General features: G+C 43.3%; 1 protein-coding gene across 4 annotated transcripts in view; it reads right to left on the reverse strand.

The window, feature by feature from the left end:
- Positions 1–240: 240 nt before the first annotated feature.
- The window catches only part of TRAPPC9 (trafficking protein particle complex 9), a 460,967-nt gene continuing 445,678 nt past the window's right edge, over positions 241–15,529 (reverse strand). For all 4 annotated transcript variants that reach the window (XM_026058552.1, XM_026058550.1, XM_026058548.1 and 1 more), the window contains 2 exons: positions 9,971–10,194; positions 241–3,415 (listed from right to left, as the gene is read on the reverse strand). In XM_026058552.1, the coding sequence (XP_025914337.1) occupies positions 3,236–3,415; positions 9,971–10,194 (404 nt within the window). In that variant the 3' untranslated portion in view covers positions 241–3,235. The remainder of the gene's footprint in view (positions 3,416–9,970; positions 10,195–15,529) is intronic.

Consider the following 15,529-nt stretch of genomic DNA (forward strand, 5'->3'; position numbering starts at 1 on the left):
GTACCTGCTCGACAGAGATGGACACGGGAGTTGCAGTATGAAGCTTACATCCTTCATCAGCTCTAAATTTATCTGGGAAGATAAAGTCTGAATGAAGCTGAAATTTCAGTTCCAGGGTCACATACATTCTCTGTCAGAGACAGAAGACAGCACCGTGGGATATATTATTATTATTAACAATAAAAACACACATGAACACTATTAAGAATTACAGACAGAAGAGACAGGCAAAGGTGTAAATAACACGAGATAAGCATTTATTCAGATAATTAAATTTACATGGTTTATGCTTCTCCAACACATACATATATTGGACCAACTTCTGCTCTCAGCAATGATGATTTAAATTAGGAATGATTTAATTCATCCAAGTGGGATCATATCAGATTTACAGCTGTGTAACAATGCACAGATTGGCTCATCATGTTCAAAATAATAGCTGGGTGGTTCAGAGAAATAAAAACAAGTTTTCAGTTCCAGAAAGGGAGAGCAGATCAGAAAAGTATCATCCTTTATTCAAGCCACTGCAAGCACCAATCCTGACAGCAATTCCAGTGAAAGCTTCCACTAAAAAGAAAACAAAAAGCCACACAGTATTCTCATTTTAAAGCACCTTCCCCTCACCCTTCTCCAAATTACATTGACACTTTAACATTCTCCTTCTCGAGAAGTCACAAATGATCCCCAGAAGGAAGAATTTCTTGTGTTTCATCTCTCTCACCAAGACAAGTAGAAGTGTGAGAAAATTGGGAAAGATATCATAAATGCCAAAAGCAACTAACCATCAAAGTTGACAAGGGACAGAGCAGTATACTATATAATGAACAGACAGACCGTTAAGGGTCAGCTCACACATAAACGCTTATGAGCACGTATTGCAGGTTTATAATGGCATATTGGAAACCTAGGGAACATGCATCTTTATTTTGCTATAATAAAACCTGTTCCCATCCAACAGCTTCAACGGGCTGCGGATCAGGCCCTTTTATAAGTAAAGGTCACATGAGTGCTGTACCTCGGTAGAGGCTTCACCGAGCAACACCCTCTGCTCTCAGGGACCACTCTCAAAACCAAACCGTGAGAAGCTCCCTTAGCTGGGTAAGCTGAAGCATCCTGACTGCGACAACATCTGCTTCACAACATTTTTGCCTCAAATGCAATGTGGCCCTTATAAAGCCTTAGCTGTACTCCTAGCATCTGCAGACTACCTGCTGGGAATACTGAATAAAACACAATTTGGATTTTGCTGCAACAGTGTTGTGTAACATAGCACAGAGACACGTGTCAAAAGCAAGCTTTTACGGAGAAGAGTAACTGGTTTAATTCCTGCTCTCCTGGGATCTTATTTTATGTGTACATGCCTATCTAGTGGCAGAGACGCAGCCTCATGGCACAGGACCTGCCCAGCTCTGCTGCTTGGACCCTCTTCCCACTGGTGTCACTGGCCCAGAGCCACTGTGCAAGTCTAGGGAACGGTTTTGTTACCGGACGCTGCTCACTGGCAGCTGACAGAGCAGCACATCATTGCAAGTAAGTGTTCATTCAGCCTCAGATTTCCATCACTTTAAGTCTGAAGACTTCTACTCTGAAATTCAAAGCCCTGTACAGAGTCACAGCTCAAGAGCAAACACTGATGAAATTGCCTCAATACAGATGGAGAGATAATACCCTGAACACRCTGGAAACATAGCTATCATGCTATAGCTACAGTTCCCTCAAATTAAGAAAATATTTAGGATCAATACATTACAGTCATTTGCAAACATGCAATGAATCGAGTTTTGAGCACTGTCATGTTCCTACGGAAAACACCAGTCACATCTGCAATTACAACTGAGCATGGTGCAGAGACCCAGAGCAAGTGGCTATCCAGCCTAGTGCTCCATGGCATCCGCAGACGCACCAGTGCAGGTGTGAAGTAGTGTATCCACATTTGGATGAAGCCTAAGCGAAAAAGGTTGTGCATGTAGGTTTAGCACAGATAGAGCTAACTCGAGCGTCCCACCACATCTTGGCGTATTCATCCTCAGTAAGTGTGTTCTACCACCAGCTTTAACAGCTGCAGGAGGCAAATCTAAGAAAAGATTGAGCCGTGTTTGAAACCTATCGTCCATGAAGTAACATATAAATCATACAGATGAAATATCTTCCTGCTTTGCATGGAGTAAATTCAGGCTTCTTTATGCAAAAGCATTATTTGGAAAAACAACTGGTTAAATTTTCAGTACATTCAGCAACTACTGTTATGGTCAGGAATTCTATGGCCTTAATTGGCTCATAATTAAACTTAATCATTCTACCAAAAAAAAAAAAAAACCCACATAATCAAGCTCAGTCTATTAGCATGAAAAACCTGATCAGAAGAGTCTGCAAAAAACTCACACAAAATGATAATAGTGGCCAGCTGATTAATTTTGGTGGCACTTTAAGGGTCTGCAAATGTTTCTGGTGGCTGCGACTGTTTGAAACACGAGTTCATAGGCTGAATTCATAGGATAGCCCCCAGCAACCCAACATTTGGCTTATTTCCTTTCTCAAGGACGAAAATTTAGCTCTTCTTTGCCATCTTTCTTTTCATGTTCATAGATCTACCAAACAAAAGGCAGCGACTCCACCAGGAGCAGAGACACTGAGCTCAGGGGAGGAAGAGAATACCTGGAGGCACATTTGCTATTCTTACTTTCACTAAGTAACACAGGCAAAGGCATCACTACCACTATTTACCACTGAAAACACCAAATACTCAACAAACAAGTGGAACAAGAACAAGCCTGGGAACAAGCCTGACACAGAACTACACCCCAAGGGTTCACACCACAGGTTCATTGTGCGCCAGGCATTTAATACAGATACACAACTCTTGCTGAAACGATAAAGAAGGATTATTCAAATTGGAATTGATACCTTCAGATACATGGTTAAATTCAGCCCTCAAGACCCTTTCAAATCCACTGATATCAATGGGGTGTATGAAAGCATAATGCATGTATTAGCTGTTTCAAAGGCTTTTTGGAAACAGAGGAGGACTCCAGCATATTTATAAACTGTCTTTTTCTCTCTCTGAAATTAGCTAGAGCAGCTGCCCAAATGACTACCAGCCAATTCAGAAAGTGTTCAGCTGTTCCTCCAAAGTAGGGACTGTGGCCGGGGGCTGGACAGAAACAAGCTGGGGTCAAGCAGAGACTGTGCCAAGCATTTCTGTGCGCTGCGGTTAATCAAATAGCACGTGGTACATCTACAGCTTAGTTTGGATCACAGGCTCCATCGCACGGATGTGGACACTTGGAAGGCAGAACCAGGAGAGAGGGAGCTCCCTGCTGCAGTTGTCTTCGTGGAATTTGATATTCAGATAGAAATCGCCTGTGTAGAGAAAGAGAAGCGCTCCGAAGTACACAGAGTCTTTGGTTGGCTTCACCTGGAAAGGAGAAGGTGAAAATCAGTAAAACCGAACTAGCAACAACACAAAATAATTGCACTTTTCAATTCAATAGCTCCTTCAAATGATCCCAAAGTACTCTAGAAATAGTCATACTTTAAACATCTCAATATTGCCTTCCCACAAGAAAAGGTAAATACCTTGCCCTTATTCTAACAATGGTAAAACTGGAGCATTGAAAAATAAATCCTATGTTATTCTCTCATGCAGCAAAGCTGTGGCACAGCTCAAACCAGAACACAGGCCTTCAGGAGTCACTGATTCCAGAAGAGAGTTAGTTTGTGGCAGAAGTCACCCCAGATTTCCTGAATATCCAGAAATATCCCTGAGACTGCATTTATCAACTTCTGTATTAAAGGTCTAAATCATGGCTTTGAACTCTTGTTAAACACATGCTTAAACACCATTTAGCTACTTAGCAATAACTAAATTCATCTCCAGTTATTATTCAGACACAATCTGACTGTAAATTCTAATCAGTAATTTTTTAACATTCACTATCATGGGATTAATTAAATTTGGAGGGAAATACCCCACTAAAAGTAGCCCTCCTGATTTAACTTGTCCTAATTAAAAATAGAATCAGCACTGTTTCCACATTTATATATCTCCTTTCATCCCCAAACCATTTGCAATCCATATCTTTACAACAAATATATCTTGATCCACCATTTCAGCAAGACATTGAAGTACTTCTTTAATAATCCCATCACTATTCAGCATGTGCCAGTGTCTGAATTAATACACTGCCTCCACAGAATGTTAAATCCAGTTTCAGGGTGCCTAGAACTGAGTTAAAACTGCTGCAGATGCAAAAAGCTGAATCAGCACAAATTCCATTGGACCGAATTTATTCCAAAAAACAGTGAAGAGGCAACTTCAGTTCAGCAGAACAGACCCAATAAGAGGCACCTGATGCTCTTCAGCATTGGCCCTCCCTCAACCAAGACCATCTTACCAGTCCTTCTCTGCTCCCAGGACCCTGAAGCCAKCATCTTAAGATGTACCCATAGTGTCATGCCTTCTCTCCCAGTTAGGCCCATGTCTGTATATTTTCTTTTTCACTTGGATACTCATTGGTAATGGGCCTTTCTTTTCTCACCCACCTCATCTCCAAACACCTCAAAGCCCAYCATGTTACAGTGTCTACGGCTGATGCCAAATGACAGCATGACTGGTCAACCAAGCCCAGACCCAAATCCAACTGCAATGGAAACTCTTGTGTTGCATCTACAAGTGCTGAGCTGTCCACATGTACTGGACTTGACTGGATTCAGGAGAAAATCTTTGCAAGGGAACCAATGCTTCATTACTCCTGAAACAGTGAAGGGACAAGGCTAAGGCTCCAAAATGGGGCTACAAGTGTGGTCAAGGACTGGGAGGATCCCTGCTCACCAGTGTCCCTGCTCCCTTGGTCCTATCTTAAACTGGGACATCATCAACTGGGGATTCACTGGGGAAATGTTTATGGGTGCCCTCTGCTGAAGGGCACCTTGTCATTGCCTAGGAAGATGTGAAGAAGGATGATGTCTAAATCAGAGGAGGAATGRGAAAGGAACCACTTGGAAAGGTGTCCAGGAGTGGAATTTCTTTGAATGTGGGGCACTTCAAGAATATGCCAAAGAGCTGAAAACTGCCTGGATTGCCACTGCCTCCAATGAGGAAGGTTTTCTGTAGTTGTCAGATGAGAAGGGAATGAGCTGTTCATTTTTGTTTTCTTCTATTCTAGTTTTTTTTGGACCTCCATTGCTYGGTCCTGAGTACTTTGCCAAAGGGACAGTGTGGAATTGCTGAGCAGGCCTCATGTTGCATTTCCACTTTTCGTTTAAGCTTCCTTATGCTCCATAGCTAACTCCCATCCCATCACACAGAACAATCCCACTAGCTGGGCTCAACCCAGTACACCCCTAACCATCTATCCTGCTCCATCCCCCTTGCACCTGACTTCTGATAAACCACTCCGAGGGCTCATCACTTCATCATACAATGACAGCGCAGCAAGAAACACCGAATGAAACCACTTCTTATTCAGAACAGGAACTCATGCAGTAAAGAAAAGGTGGAGAGGACTGAGGTCTCTCCTTCAACAAATACTTGCTGATTATACATGAACATCAGCTAATACCTCAGGGATTACAGCACTGAACTTTAGATAGCAGGCATGCACCCCTTATACTCCGCCGGGATATCAGGCTTCTTTGCTGACCCTGCCTAAATTGCTGCTCCTGCACAGGAGTTTGGCTGTTCACAAGCAGTAACATCATCAGAGCTGGAGGAGCTCAGGCTCCCTTTGGCTTTGACGCCGAGCACTTTTGCTGACCCACAGCAAACTTATATCGGCATCGTATCATCCATGGAAGTGGTCAGAGCCGTCACAGCTGTTCTCCTGATCCCCTGTCCTTGCGCTCACTGGCTACAAGTTCTTGCCCTCCAGAATTGGGTCTGGACACACAGAACACCTCACTAGAAGTCTTCCCTCTTGTTTTCTTCCCCTTCTCCATTCATTTGCTTGACACGGGTCACACGTACGCCACCTTGCACAAAGACTGTGATGCCTGATCCAGCAAATCTGACAGAAACATGAAGAATCATGTACTCACGTCTGCTCCAGATCCATTCTGTATTGCCAACTGATCTAGCAGCACACAGATCTGGTAGCGATCCCTGTGGAACCGCAGCCTAGACACACGCTCACAAGCTGTGCCGATCTGCGATGCTGTTGATTCAGCACGCTTGCTGAATCAAGTCACAAAGTCTGAACAGATTTTACTAAAATTCTTCTGCCGAATCTTTTGCATGGAGACCAAAGATGGGAAGCTGCCACCCTAGAAAAACATGACTGGAGAATCAGTAACACACTGCCCACATTCCCCCTCTGTTCCTCAGAGACAGAAGAAGAATTTTCTGCCTCCATCCTAATCCTTCCCTTATTCAGGCTACTGTGTGGGACTGTGATTGCGAAGAACTAATTACTCCTTATTTTCACTGCTGTAGTACTCAGGGAGCCCAGTTGGAGATCAGGGCTGGTGCCAGCTACTGTACACTGCCCCAAAGAGTTTACAGTCTGAGTAAAACAGTGCCAGGAAAAGTAATTTGTTCCAGATGGGCCACAGGGGACATGCCAGAAGAGAGCAAATGTTCATCATAGCTTCTGGGCTGATTCAAAACGACTATCTATTAATGAATTTTTCCTCATCTTCTGCTACCAATCATTTGAGCTACTTGGTGTTCACATACCCAGGAAAAACACTGCTTTCAGATAGTAATAGTAGAAGTGGGAACCACAAGGAAAGATGAATTGCTGGTAGTTACAGGTATCTGCATTTTTCACTTTTAATTTGGCAAGAACCAACTCTGCTTGATCAACTAATTATTCAAGACAAAACATTGGTACAAACTAAGAATTTATAATAATATATCTAAAGCTAAACCTAAGGTTGTAAAGTGAGAGAAAAAATTAATAAATGCAAAGGTATTTGAAGAGGTGATGGTCCACCATCCTATCTCATGTTTCAAAACCCTACACTGAAAAAAAAAGTCTACAATCTAAATGATAACTGATAAAGTCACCTTTTCAGTTAAACGAAAACACAGCAAGATAAAGTTAACCAAATTAAAAATTATGCTTAAAAATAAAGATTTTGCACAATTTAAAAGGCATGGAAATATCGTGACATCCTTTAAAATCTTCAATAAAAGAGTTTGCTTTTTTGAGCTGGGCATATCCCAGCAGAAATTTTGTGATGCAGACCCAGACTGCCGCATTATATTGAAGTAAAGAGCACAAAAAGGTGAATAAGCACTCATTACATTACCTCCAGGAGGCATCAACTAACCTGGACCTCAGGTCATAAGAAATAGAAATACAAAATCCTATAACTTTTACCCTTGAAACAATTTCTGTTCATACTGTAAAGCAGTGTGTGCATGCTGAAAAATACTGTATATATTCCCTGCCATCCAGATAGGTGTGGAAACAGATTGGAAACTTTTCAGTCTGAAAACRAAAATAATGTTGATTTGCTGAACAATTAGACATCTGGCTTAATCAGAAGTTAATGTTTAGGAAAGCATTTTTTTTCCCCCAAAGACCACATTCAATTCAGACCAGTAATGCTTCAGTTTCCGTATTAGCATGATGACAGACCAAACCTTCAGGGCTTGAGAAGGATCTTCTCTAACTTGTGCTGTAACACCTGATGCTCCCAGCTGCTCTTGCCTATACACTGCCTGTACATCAAACCCTACACTGGTTCTCCATCCTCCCTCCCACCCAGCTCAGCAGAGCAATAAATCATGTCACCACCTCCTTGCTACTGTCAGTGTAAAGTCAGCCCAATTAGCTTAAACTGCTGACGAAGGTAGTTTGAGCTAACCTGGCCAGCTCTGCACTGAAATGAAGGCTCGCACCATCTCTTCTGCTGGGTCTGCTGGGGAAGAGGGGGACAACTCCCCACCAAGGGCCACAAACAAGCAGCTGGGAGACGGGAACATCTCAAGTCAGCTCTGTTAATCAAGCAAAATAATCCTGTGTCCATGACTCTAGTTCTCAAAAATAATGGGCACACGTTCAACAGAGCAGCACTGGGGAATTTGGTCCAATGCTTCAGCTCTAATTTATAAAAAGAGAACCTATCAATCTCTTTCGTCTCATCCAGTCATGAGCTTCTTCAGTTTCTCAACCAGCATCTGTCTGAGTTTCTGCCAAACTCAGAGCATTAACACAATTCTGAGGATGTTCGTCGTTCCCTGAAGCATCGAATGCACAAACCAGGACCTTCTTCTTGTCCCCAAACCAGGTGCTGCTTCCTGAAATCTTTTTTCCATTACTGAATTAGTTATTACAGGGGATGAAAGGGCCTCTGACAACATTAGATACACTGTTCGAAGAATTTTCTTCCATCATCAGTGCTCTCTGCCTCAAAGAAATATGAGTAAGCATTTTCTGGGGGAGCCTGCGGAGGACAAGTATCAGCACTATATACCGTGAAATACAACACTTCTTGCCTAAGAGTCAACATTTGCTTCATTTCTCCTTTTTGAATGAAAAGGAGGAGAAATAGCAGAAAACAACTCTATTTTTAACTTATCAGGGACTGTGTTTACAGAAGAAATGTCACAATCCTGAACACTGGGGCAAATAAGGGGCCCGTAATGTATGAGAAAGCTGCCTGGGCAAGCGTAAGAGATGTGACCTCCTGACTTCTTGCCCCATCGGAGACTCAATCAGAAGGTAGGAATACATCACGCTGACATCTCCCTTTTCCCTCATTAGCCTTCAGGGTCAGCCCCTTCGGCAGCTGGCCATCTAAACACTGCAATTCTGATTAAAAAATCCACATTGTCTGAAAGGGAGTCAAAGCCATCTCTCGATTATTTCTGTTGACGTATCTAAATTATTCAGCCAAGGATACGGTTAGCACCCATTAAAATTCCCATTGATGGTGTATTCCGTGCTCATTAGCTTTCTAAAATATTTTCTTCACATGATGCATAACTGAAAAATACGCACAGTGACTACCCCTGGGCTTAGCCTTTAATTTCTTTCTTACTAAGGTTCACTTAAATATTCAGTTTTGACAGGTGTATTTTATTAGCTAACTGAAGAGCTGACCTAAGCAAAGGTCCTAAGCACTATCCCACACACTCACCCTCTTCTTCATGTTTATTTTATAAGTACCAGAAATACTGCTTTTTCCACTCTGCAATATTTTCCCTATGTTTTTCATTCCTCTGATTTTTTTGTTATCTTTGCTCTTTGGGGAATGATGTGGGACGGAGTAGTTGTATCTGGGAAGAATTTTTCAGTATTTTGCCTTAGAAGCAAAAAACTCCTGGACTTGCAAGTTCTGAAAAGGTAYTTGTGAGAAAACTCAATTTTTCTCTAAAAGGACACTTTTTGGCTTCCTTTAAATATGTTTTCTATCTTTTTATTTTTCTATATAGTTTTATAAGAATATGCTAAGTGACAGGAAAATGAATCAGCTCATCATATTGGTCTTTAATGKTTACCATTTTGTTTTCGCTTTTCCTCAGGACCTGACTAAAACTGGCTTGCTAGTGGTTTATGATATATGAAATTACAATCTTCGACCATTTCAGGGAGATGATTCTATATCCCCAAACCCAGCAACATCTTCAGCGGTAGCTACCATAACTGTGGTACTTCCTGAAAATTAACCTACCTTAAAAATGCACGATTGAATACTGAAACCCCTTTCTGCAAATGGTCTCTTGTAACTTTTAACAAGGTTTTAACAAAAGCCCTAGAATTCATGCAGAATAAAGCTGAACTGCTTTTCAGGATGGTTATAATTAAGTTTATGATTAAGTTAGGATTAAAGCACTTTGCCAGGGCAGCACGAGGAAATTTGCATGACGAATTGAAAGAACTCCTTCTCCAGGGCGGTCGGTGTCACTCCTTAGAAAAATTTGATAACGTAAAGCAAGACACACGGGCAATCTACTTGGGCACATGGCTTTCATCATGATGCACGCCATCCGAAACACGACCCGTCCGATAGAAAGACTCACCGAATCAATGTAAAAGGTGTTGGATCCCACAAAAGTGATAGCATCTTGCAGCTCATAGTTGTGCACCCCATTTTGGTAATCCTGGTACGGTGTCACCGTGAGAGCAAAAGGGCCCACGCTGTGTTTGCTCCAGTTGGTCAGCTTCACCTCCAACGGGATGGGGTCCCCAACTTTGCAGTCTACCACAATATCACAGTCGCAAAGCTTCCCATCAACAAGGATATCTGTAAGTCAAGAAAACAATCCCACATTACGCCGGATCTAGAAACTGTATTAACTTTGGTTGTTAGGAAACCTAACAACAAAAAGCAACCTGAACCATAAGCGTGCACAACAGTTAACGTTAGGAGAGACAACCGAGTCCYGCAGAGTGTTGAACCTTCCTCTTGCAATAAGCATTGGCCGCACACGTGTGATTCCCTCCTTGTGGTCCCTCAGAGGCAGCGCGAGACCCCAACCCTTTGGGTAGGGTAGTGCTGCAGGGAAACTACTTTAACCAACCAGTGYGTCCATCAAGGCCTGACGTCTGTCCGCAGCTGTTGAAAGAGCTGTTGAAAAAAATGATTATGATCTCCTACACACAGGTACCAGAAGGTATCTTTTTTTTAAGAGTCAAATTCTCCTGGCTGGTGCTGGGGTCCTCTTCCACCAGCTCTGAAGGGATCAGCACCTCCAGTGGTACCATCCGCTGGTATCCGCCCTGGCTCTGGCCCAGAAATGGAAGAAGAGACAACCCCTTTTGCTCTCCCTTGCAGGCGAAGCCACAGGCTGGCTTTGATGAAGCTGCCCTTCTTTCTCATGCTTCTCCTGCACACCAACACCATCACGGGAGAGGAACTACAAACAGGAATCATCAATGCAGACCGTGGCTCTACAGATCCAATGCTGGACGCCCATGTCACATGTTATGGCCACAAATAAATCCTCCCGTTAGGAGGTGACCTTCTGGAGCAGGATGGACACTGCCAGAATTTGCAATGTAATACATACATTAAGGTCCAGATAAGAAGGAAAACTGGGATTTTAAAATTATACAGCAGTACTACAAGCTTGTTCACACTTTGCGCTTTAATTCATTCTGGGATTTCTATTTTTAACTTTATACTTTTCATGGGTTTCTCTCACTTACTGGGATAGCAGAAGATATAAAGCCTCTAAATTGGTTACTGCTGGGACAGTGACAGCTGGAGTAATGTGTCCACTAACCTTGCCCATTTGCTTATACAGAACCAGAATGTTTCATTACTAACACGCTAGGAAATTGCTAGTCCAATTCCTCGCTCTGAAAGGTTCCCAGTTGTGCAGTATTACTGTATTTTTTCAGATGAGGGTTATCTCTGATGCACTATTAATACAGCAACATTTCTATTTCACTACGGGTTCATGTTCAGAGATAAGAAAAAGCCCTGGGCACAGGTAAGAAAGCATGCTCTGTGTGAATACCGATCCCCACAGTCTCATACACCCACGGGGCAGGCATTTCCATCAYTTCAGCTCCTCCTCGGTCGCGTGCCTTATGACACGCAGCATGTTCTTCCTCTGCCGACAGCGCTGGATTTACATCAGTAATATCCCGTCTTCCAGAAAAGACACTCTCGTTTTATGCTTCAGGAACTTTCAGAGAGAAAACATTTGGCACCAAAGTGATTTTTTTTTTTAAAACTTATTTTTGTTTTGTTGCCTTAGAAGAAAACCAACAAAACGACGCATGTTGTTGCAATGCCCTTTAGCCTGGCAAACTGAACAAGCCTGAGCACAGCGACTTAAAAAAAACAAACCAGCCAGTAACAGAGAAGAAACAAGTTCAGAAAAGGACATGAATTCCAGAGGTTGGTTCAACAAAGATGAGCTGCCCCGGGTGAAAACCCCTCCGTGACCACAGCTGCTAAAGYGCGGCAGCAAATCCCGGGTGCGAGAGGCTCGGCAGAGGGAGGACGCCAACGCTGCGGCACTCGTGCTGCTGCTACGGCTTTCCAAAACGCGGGCTGCTGTCCCAGCTGGGACAGACCCCATGCCACAACCTCCTTTCCCCAGCGAGACGCCTAGTTCATGATGACGAGAAGGAGAGGAAGTTATCGTCACTGTTGCATTTTAGGAAAGGGCTGGAAAAACTGGGTTTGGGGGGTTTGTTTTGCAACGGCGCACCCTAAAATTATGGGCTCTCTTGCCCGACGTGATCAAATGGGTTCATGCAGGACACATGAATATGGAAGTGAGGTAGTGGTCATTATTTGGGACACACTCTAAGCTTAACTGACTTGAATTTTTTTAAACACAGAAATAGGTGTGTGTGTTTCCATATAATCATTATATTTCCCAACCTCCTGCCACAGCAGTTGAGTTGTTTCTTTCTAAAGTAAAGAGTTTATATCAGTTCAGGAGTTTATATCAGTTTATGTTTTCAAGCCTCTCTGCAAGGTAAGTTCTTTCATTAAAAAATATATCTTTTTTTTCTCTGGTTGCTCCAGCCAGGGGGTCTTAGAGCCGTAAAAACTGCTAGCTCCCCAGACCAGCACGAACTCAGCGAGCTAAGCGGATGAATCTTTATTTTCAAGCGGCTCATCCGCTTGCCTTTTAGTTTTACATTTGACCCTCTGCTGCAAGAATTATAAACGAACCCTTTGCCCTCGGTCTCCACCTTTGCTTCTAATAATAGCAAGGAGCATTGCTTCCCAATATCTCCACGTAAAAATAAAAAAATCCAGACAAAAGGGAAGCAATTAAGCCTGACTCATCCAGATTAATTTTCTTTTATATTCCTAAAAAAAAAAAAATCGTTTAAGATTGATTTGCACGCATGTTTGTGTACGCATTGAGAGATTAATTATTTCCTACCCGCCCAGCAGCACCCTTCCGTCTTGCCGCGCTAAAGCCAAGGATCTCGATGAAATGCCGGATGAGAAAACACGCAGGGGCTGTGGGGCGAAACAGGATGGCCAGGCGTGTTTAAGTTTATCCCTCCCGCTGACACAGAAAACATCGCGCGGACCATACRGCTTTGCTTTGGTATTTTCAGCCGCGAGCGGAGGAAGACTCGCCTGCCCAACGCAGATGGCGCAGGGAAGCGGCGACTGCTCGCGCCGCTGCCGCGCGGGTGAATCGTCGCTGGCTCCCGCGGGCTCTAGCTCCGAGCCACGAGCCACGGTTGCCAGCACAGAAGACGGGGGCGGCCGGGTCTCCCTCTTCCGAAGGTTCGGGTGCAGGATACGGAGCGCTTCGGAAAAGCAGGAAGGTACAAGTTTAACGCAAACGGCAGTATATAAATTGTATAAAAAGAGCTCGAAGCGGAACAGCTGGCTGTTGGGGAAAACAACACAAAGACTTAACGATCGCCCTTTAGTTAAAAGCTGTATCTGTTTTTTTTCTAGGTATTTCAATAAGCCAATAGCTTCTTTTTTAATAAGCCAAGGCTCTTTTCTTTCTCYCTCCTTTCCTGCTCATTTCCCTGCACACGGCCGTTACGGGAAGCATCCTTGTGTGCCAGCACTGCTCTGTAACGCTTGATGGCCACTGGAGAAAGGAAAGCCACCATCTACAAACTCATGCTGGACAGCCCCGAGGAGGTGCTGTATGTTTAATTTTTAGGATGTTCTCTAAGTAATTATCCTGCCACGGGAGAAAACGTTTTCTACCCCATTCTGGAAGGCGGTGGATGAGGCTAATACAAGCTGTTGAGAAGGGACATCAGGAGGCCTTGCTTTGTCACTCATCTTCTGCGTGACTATAGCCAAGCTCTCAAGATCTCTGTGACCTCACCTTTTAGCTGGAAAAACGATTCATGGCCCACCTTACACGCTATGCTTATTGATAGCGCAGGAAACCTGAGAGACCTTTTCATGAAAATAATACATCGGAATTCACACAGCGTCAGGCTTTCAGGATCTCAAAACTCTCCAGAAAAGGGAATGAATGTTACTAAAGGCAAGACAACCACTATTCCATGAGAAAAACATCTTTTAACATCACCTGCCAGGCACACTTCTGTCTACATTGCCCAAAGGAGCTTGGAAATGAATACTAAACGCTATCAACATTTGATGTTATTTATTCTGCTCATATTAACCACCAGCAAGTTGTTCTTGCTGCTCTGTCAGGTTTGCGTCTGAGCACTGGCAACTCATTGCCCCGTCTGCACGTTCAGAGCCCAGGGTGGTGGCTAACTGGTCTTCCGCACACAACTCCCCAGTCACCACTGTGAAAGTTTTGGAAATTTGGAAAAATGCATATAAATGCTTGTTTTTTTTCTCAATGGAAGTACATACTCCTGCAGTGTTTACACCCTTCACTCAGGTTTGGGCTGATTTAAAAAAAATAAGGAATAGGAATATTTTCTGCATCCTGCATAGGAAGATATGGTGTTTCTGCGTATTGTTACAGTGGGGGATGGAGAATTTTCTGCTAGATATTTGCTTTTAAGCTGGAGGTGGGATCCCCAGCTGATGTGGACGCATTGACTTTCACCATTCACCGCAGCCAAGAACCTGGCTCGAGACTTTGAACAAACACCTCTCGGAGACGTTGCTTTGCACAGATGAGAGGGTCAACAAAACTCAAGGCAAGAGATGCCCAGAGGAGTAAACAAATCTCACGCAAGAGATAAAACAGATCTTCAAGCCCAGCAAAGCAAGCCTTGCTCAGCTGTAGTGGGATAGTTTGGGGAATTTTAGTCAATCAAATATTTTTTATGCTGTTAGAACTGCTCAAAAATGCTAGTTTTCTTCCTCTCAATCTGTACACTGGGAGAAGGAGCAGCAGTCAGAGATAGAAGGGAGAGGAAGAGCAAACACTGACTTCTCCAGATAAGATGCATCAGATACTTCGATGGAGGAAAGCCAAAGATCGAGAGCCCAAGCCAGAGCTGCTGCAGTGAAAGTCTCAGAATGATTCAGGTACTTTGCGTTCACCAAATCTAAAGTGCTGATTAAAATGCCTGCCCAGGCCAGTTTTGCTTCTAGTTGTCCTAAAAGAGCAATCAAAGGGCCAGCAACGCTGTCTGGAGCTTCTTCTACCTTATTGCAGGAATGTTTATTCAGGATTTTGCGAGGAACTTAGAAGCGCACAGAGAAGATTGAAAGAATCAGCAATTTAGAAATAGGCTGAACAATTCAGTCCAATTCTAGTTTTCTATATTGTACAAATGGAAGAAAGATCGAAAGGAGCAAAAACCTGCAGTACAGACAAATTCAGTGTACAGTATAAGCTGCTTCTGCCAATCTCCAATCAAGCAAGTATCCTGCCTCTTCCCTCCTGTTGCATGTCAGGTCAGCAGCAGCTTTAGCAGCCTGTTTTTTTTTTGGGGGGGGGGGGTTGTTTAAGTCAGCTGCTTAGAGGAGATTTCAGGTATTCTTGTAACACCAGGATCTCTGAAAAWTTTTTTTAATGTACCTTCTCCAATAAACGAACCTAAACATTGTTTCTGTTTCCCTCGTTCCCACTTATTCCCTTTCATTTTCCAGACTGACGGTGCAAATTATTTACACACAGTGAGATAAGGTTGGTATCATTTGCTTGTCCATCACAAGGCCCTGCAGTATTTCCAGAGCTCAGTGCATCCACGAA

This window comes from Apteryx rowi, unplaced genomic scaffold, assembly GCF_003343035.1.
Source record: "Apteryx rowi isolate R43461 unplaced genomic scaffold, aptRow1 scaffold_148, whole genome shotgun sequence".
Taxonomy (NCBI): Eukaryota; Metazoa; Chordata; class Aves; order Apterygiformes; family Apterygidae; genus Apteryx; species Apteryx rowi.